This window comes from Amborella trichopoda, chromosome 2 (genome assembly GCF_054954075.1).
Source record: "Amborella trichopoda isolate Santa Cruz 75 chromosome 2, AtrichopodaSantaCruz75HAP2 v2.0, whole genome shotgun sequence".
Taxonomy (NCBI): Eukaryota; Viridiplantae; Streptophyta; class Magnoliopsida; order Amborellales; family Amborellaceae; genus Amborella; species Amborella trichopoda.
In genome coordinates this window covers 17,713,763-17,720,881 of record NC_142337.1, presented here as the reverse complement: position 1 = coordinate 17,720,881, position 7,119 = coordinate 17,713,763, and the positions used below count along the sequence as shown (strand labels likewise).

Genomic DNA, 7,119 nt, shown 5'->3' with positions numbered 1-7,119 from the left:
TTATGTGGCTCGATATATGAACTCTATGAACATGTTTTGTGTTTGAGAGCTACGATTTCTCCCATGATTTTTCCATTTGTTTTAATCATCTGATCTCTGCAAATTCTTCTATGTTTCAACTGTATATCAATAGATTGATTCACTCTCTAATTGGTTGTTTTGGAGAGATTTTCAAAGGAAGATTTATGTCTTAATCTCCATACTTATGTTATTGATTTTCTCATCAAATTGAGAGTGATTTGTGCTTCATTTCCCTCCTACTTTATCCAATGGTTTTGAATCTATTGTGTTAAGCCCTCTCATATCTTAGAATGTCTCTTTAGATGATAGGATGCTTAAAGGCTTTCCTATTTGATGTTGCTATTGCCATAGCACATAGCTACGACTCAAAGGCGTAAACCGAGGAAAATGGGCTCTATGATCGGTTTCTCGAGATCAAATTTTAAGCACACACACAATATTTATATTTGGTAGAGAAAGGAGTTTGAATTTAAAGTTTATGATGTAATTCCAAGGTTATGTATAATTTGGAAATATATTTGTTAGTTCATGTGTATGATCAAGTGCTTAATCAATTTTCTTAATGTATATTGTGTCATGGACTAAGGCAAGGGACCAATTAGAGTCTTATTTTATTTTATAAGTGTATTTGAGGTCAAGTTTACTGGCTGCAATTGTATTTGATAATGTAAAATTTGGTATAATTGAGTTATATTGTATTGAAATCAAGAGAAATTTAATATTGTCTCCCTTGGACTTGGTATCTATATACCTTCATTGCAAACCAAAACTACTTGAAGCTTCTATGTATGGATACTTGAAAAAACAAATGGAAAATCTCCAAGCATGTTCGTACTAATGTAGAAAATCTTTTACACATCCAACATAGAACACATGGCTATATCTAAATGTCATCTAAAATAGATCATACAAATGTATCTTGCGAAACGGATTATGAAATTTCATTTCCATTAGAGAAAATACAGAAGGTTGTATCTGAACAATCAACTAGGTGCTTGGTTGGTTGAAAATTGAACCGGGTGCACTCTATATGAGGCCAATCACATATTCTAGAAGAGCAAATTTAAAGGAGCCCTAAAAACAGGGTAAGGTTTAATGAAGTAAGTAAATAATTGTGATCTATCATTGGTACTTGCTGTTAACATTTCTTGTCTTGATCTGGTCTGTGATACCCAAAAGTTGTCTTTAACTACTTCTGATCAGATGAGTTAGATTAAAAGGAAAAAGAATTTCAAATTGCTGGTTTGATAACAGTTTAAATCCAAAGAACAGCTCCTCGTTTCATATTTCTTTTGCAAACTACAGGTTTTGCATAATTAATACATGAGAGGGAAAATATAATGCACAAGAAATCCTCCTAAACACAAAGAAAATAGCAAGTATAAAAGGAGTTAGAAAACTTCATTAAAACAAGTCAATATTCCACTTGGTAACTGTGAGGATCAGGTAAAATTAGTGTGAAAAGGATGGGTAGACAATCAGATAAAAAAGAATTGACAAAAAATTATGCATAAGGTATTCTTGCATTTTTATTCGAGAATTCACAGGCTCAGTTGAATATCTTCTAGTTTAAAGCCAAATCATAACCTTCAAACTTTATTTGTTAATATTTTCATGGGAGTGTATCAAGAAATACCCTTCGAAACATGTATGTAAGTGATATCCGAGTTTTCTATACACAGAAGAAAACCAAATTTCCAAACTTAAAAGCTTAACGTTTTCATTATTTATATATAAGAAGCATCTTACGATAAGCATTTTTTCCAATTCGGTAGTATCCATTTTTCTGAAAATGGCTTATGTGAATGAAATGATGCTTACAAATTATGCATATATCTTACTCAAGCTTTTGGAAGCATGGTGAGTACGTACTTCCTTTCATATTCTGACACATCTGCTACATACTCTGCATTAGTATCCAAGTTCTACAGGGTTGGTTCTCCAACTGCAACATCAATGCTTAAGAGATCCAAACCATTGGACTAATGGAATCATATTTTTGGTGCCTCCACTTCTCAGGCATTTCCCATAACCAAGATTTGGGCAAACGAATGATAAAGAAAAGAAAAACATAATTTATATCTATCTTATAAAGCAATCTACAATCACTTGCAGAAAATGATAAAATCAAACTTGAGACCCAACAAATTTCCCAATGACATAAAATAAGATAAAGTCCACAATTGTCAAAAAAATCTATTCTTTCCTCGTGTTTGACCCTTACCAGTCAACCACCAGAAAGCAGAGAAAGAATGGAGTTCAGAAGCATGAAGACTGGCTCAACACCAGAAACACCAAGAACAAAACACTAAATGAGACCAGTCCTATCTTAGCATCATTTGCTCCTTCCTCCAAATCAAAGTAACACAGATCACAGAATTTCCCGTATCCTAATCAGGCACCCTTCTGAATATATCCCCGTCAAGTCCAATTTAGAACTCCTCTCTTTAACCAAATAGATTGTTTCATCCTAATATTGACAAATAGTGTGAAATCTCTGGTAGAATCGTCTAGTGTATTGAAATGGAACGATGCCCGATTATCCTATTTTGGTTGGTGCCCTCTTCAACCATTTCGAACTTCTATTCCACTAAATTTTAAATTTTGGATACATTTAGCCTCTCACCTAGTATTGTCAATTTTACATACACTCAAGTTGCTTAAAAGAATGCCAAAACTGCGCTACGATATTGTCTAAATAGTTGCTTTTCAACAAGTACCTATAGCCAAGCCATCCACTTCCAATGGCTATATCAGTCCTGGTACTCATCAACTCACAATTTCCATCACTGTTCAAGAATCTTTCTAATAGTAGAAAGAAAACGAACTTGTTACAATTGTGCCTGTAGATCATGTTTAGAAAACAACTTGAAATCAAGATTCAGACATCTTGACTTACATTCAAAAGCCATATAACAGGAACTCCAATATCATAATGAGTCAAGTTAATGGGTCTTATAAAGAGTATATCTCTTTATGGATCAAAACATAGACGAGAAACTAGTAAGTCTTGGCTATTGTCAGTTCTTCTAACAATCAATATTACCACAGACATAGATAAGAGGCACAAGGATCACCAGCAGTGAGACAAGTTAGCCAATATTTGTACAATGTGCATCCAAATTACTTCAATGTGTCCCAATGGAAGTTTTGGAGATAATAAACAAGTAAAGGAACACAGAAGACAAAGTGCAACAGCAACAGAATAGTACTTATTGATAGCACCAGCAGGATTCGGAACCATTGTAAGGGGAATTAACATCCACAAAAATTTCAAGAAAGACTGACTAGATGGTTATTCAAAGTGTCATATAATTATGCTCCCATAGGAATTCAATTCAAGTGCGTAGTATTAGTTGATACCAAGAATATCTGATATCCCTCTCAAGGATATAAGTCAATCACAACAGAAAAGGAAGAATGCCATAAAGACAAGTGAAACCAGATGAAATGCTTGGATTCTTGGGGCAATAAAAGTACAACTGTGACCTCCAAAAACACGGTATCTTTTATAAGCTATTCCCACCAAATTTATACCTTAAGCAAAGGGCAGTGAATAGCCATCATTTTTGACAAAAGATAGCTATCAATCTTCATCCTTTGGCAGTCTTACAAAAGTCCAGCCATATAATGTACTTACATGGGAACTATATATCCTAAGTCTCCAATGACAAGTGGCTAGTAGATAATGGTAGCAGGTATCCAGAGAAGAAATAAAAATGATAGTTTAAATTCATTCTCAAGAGGAATTCACAATTTGATAGAAGGTCATTGAAAAACAACACTGCACGATCCAAACGGGGTAGAGCAATTGACAAACAACACTGCACGATCCAAACGGGGTAAAGCAATTCACCATGCTCTTATATTTCAAGGTGCTGCTTGCAGAAGCCTTAAATTCTGTATAGTTTACACCCCACTATCTTGGAAGGAGCCTATCAGCCAAACTAGAGTAAGCCTTACTGATGGGAATCCCAAAAATAGCAGTGCACTTCTGGTGCGAAGCCATTAATCCGATAAAACTAGAACAGCTCATCACAACATTTCTCTTATAAAACTGAGGTTAAGGGTATCACGAACAAGGAGGAAAACCCCCAGGAGAACAACAATCATTATCCCAGATGACATAATCCTCTGCTCAACTTCTTGGGGGATCTTTCTACCCCCTCTTACCGCTTCTGCAAGTAAAAGAGCCAATGACCCACCATCAAGAGCAGGTAAAGGAAGCAAATTTATTACCGCAAGATTAAGATTAAGAATGGCTGCAAATTGATAGATGCCATCAGTGCTTGATCTTGCGACCTCTGCTCCTACAGCAATAATGGCTACAGGCCCTGACACCTTGCTTGCTGATTGTGAAAAATTGAAAAAGGTCTGTTTCAAACTATCCAACACATTCATAGAAAGACCCCAAAACTCCCTGCTAGCATAGACCGTCGCCTGTGCGAGATTGCTGGGTTTCAGCCTTGAAACTCTAGAATTAGCAGACAATTGAACCCCAACCCTTCCAGTTCCATCTGAATTCAAATCTGGGGTGACCCCAATTTCCAAAATCTCATTTTTTCTCTCTACCTTCAGCGCGACGCTCGTACCAGGACTCTTCTTTATCACATCAACAACTTCAAAAACAGAGGAATTGGATTTAGACAAAGAATTACCATTTACACTGAGAATAATATCACCAGAGCGTAATCCATCTCTGGCAGCAGCAGAATTCAATCGAACATCAGGAACCAAAACACCAGGAAAAGCTTCTTGAACAGGCAACCCCACTGAAACAACCTGAAAAAATACTATCCAATATGCAAAGACTATGTTGGCAACAACTCCAGCTGATATAACCAATACCCTGTCGATAATGGGTCTATTTGTCAACAAATTCTCATCATCAACTGGGATATCACTCTCGGGATCATTGTCTGGAAAACCCACAAAACCACCTAGAGGAAAGGCCCTGATAGAGAACTCCACATTCTTGGCATTGAATTTCGCTAACACAGGACCGAAACCGACAGCAAATTTACTCACATGGATTCCTTGAAGATATGCAGCCAAGAAATGGCCACTCTCATGGACTATGATTATGGCTGCCAAGACTGCAACTGCTTCGAGAACAGATTGGGGACCCTCTAAGCTTCCAAGAGAGAGGCCTGCAACGGCCGAGGGCCTCAAATCTCTGTTGCTTTGAAACCCATTTCTCGGAGCCGTATCTGAAGCCCAACAGTGATGGAAAAGCCTGATATTTGAGAGAAAATTTGCAGAGGAAGAAGGAATGGGATTTGAGAAGAGGAATTTGGGCTTTTGAGGCCATTCCGGAATTGATTTTGTAGAAGCGAGCTTCACGAATGAGAAACCAGAAGTTGGTCTGGATAAGTTAATCATTTCTTAAACAGGGGAAGAGAGAGAGAGAGAGAGAGAGAGAGAGAGAGAGGAGGGTTATTCAGTAATGGGTGGTGTGATGACAGTAAGGAATATGGGGAATTGGTACATGTGGACAGTGGATAGGAGTTTTGAGATGTTTGTTGATTTGTGGAGGGGATTTCAGCCCCCGCAATCTCCCTGAACTGCTTGTCTTCATACGAACGAGTCCTTGGGAGAGTGTGTGACCTCTCACTACCAAGGAGGAGAGAGAAAGAGATGGTTTAGAGAGAGTTTTTTTAGGATTCCAGTTTCGTGCGCTTCAAAATTAAGGGACCTACTTATCCAATCGCGCAGTGTTCCTGGTCCTTTTTATTTATTTTTTTATTTTTTATTTTTTATTTTTTTAGGAGGAAAAGCTTTATATTGGTTTTGAACATAGGGAAAGCTTTGTACGCCTGCCATATGCAGGCCACCTCACTTCGTAACCGCTCTATCCGAATGGATGGTTAGGATTGTTTACGTCACAATGACATGTCAAAGACTGTTTGATTTTATTATATTTTTCTACAAAACTCTTTTTCTAGTGAAATTTAAGATGTCCCATCTTATTGCAACACACCTAGCAAAAATAACAGAATATATTTCGATGAAAATAAATAATGAAAAAGCTTATAAAAGTTTTTGGGGTATTTTTATAATTTGTTTATCACATAAAATAATTTTTGTTAATTTTATCATATGCATCTCTGGCAGATCAGCTCCAAATTTAATTATGTAATGATTATAAATTTAAAATAAAATATTGAGCCGATGAGGACATGGTGATCAATAGCCAATTTATAACGTTGGGATCATGTATACTTTATATATTCCTTTTTTTTTTTTTTTTTTAAATACCCAAGTTAACCAATAATATTTTATACTTAAAAGTGAATGATGTAATAGTATGCAATCCCTTTTTTTTTAAGGTGGGCATAGATGTGACCAGCGTATAAATTACTTTTTATTAAAAAAAAGAAGTAAAAAGACAATTCAATTCAGAACTTCCAATCTCAAACGAACTTAATGTGTTTTTAGAGTGGAGAAGCAACCATATTTCACTTATATTCAATAAGTTCACTTGCATGATAGTCCTCTGGTTATACGAATGCTTTCACCATTAATTCAATATTTTGACAAGGCAAGCTTTTCACGAAACTTACTTGGATTTCTGCTAGGATAGATTTCCAACCCCCAAATTTTTGGCAAAGAATATTGCTTTACGACAAAGATAGCATTTTTAAGGAAATATTTTTAAGAAAATAAGTGTTAACATTTTTAAGGAAATATTTCATTGAGTAAATGAAATATTACAAAAGCGCACAGAAGGAACAAAGGAAAAAAGAGAGAAGAAGCGAGAGAAAGAGAGGAGGGGGAGAGAATAACGCAAAAATAACAAAGCAGAACAAGAGGGCCTAAGATAGTGGCTAGTTTAGCGAGGTTGTCAATGTCTTTATTCTTTTTTCCGTTAGATATGGCAGAAAGTCAACTTCCTGTCTTGTGTAGATAAAACGATTTCATCCATTATAGAGGTCACACGCCATGGGACGAGGCTTGGGTGAGCACACCAATTGACTGCATTTGCTTAACCTCTCTCGATTATGACACAAACATGGTCTTTTAGAAGATTAAGGGCTCTTTTAACCACCATCAATCTGCCTCATAAATGTCACAGAAGTCAAGTTGTCCATTGTGAGT

General features: G+C 36.2%; 1 protein-coding gene across 1 annotated transcript; it reads right to left on the bottom strand.

The window, feature by feature from the left end:
* Positions 1 to 3,451: 3,451 nt before the first annotated feature.
* LOC18445725 (putative membrane metalloprotease ARASP2, chloroplastic) lies at positions 3,452 to 5,721 on the bottom strand. Its single transcript, XM_011629306.3, has one exon. It carries the CDS (start codon positions 5,401 to 5,403, stop codon positions 4,057 to 4,059), a length of 1,347 nt encoding a protein of 448 aa, XP_011627608.2. The 5' UTR covers positions 5,404 to 5,721; the 3' UTR covers positions 3,452 to 4,056.
* Between the last annotated feature and the right edge of the window lie 1,398 nt (positions 5,722 to 7,119).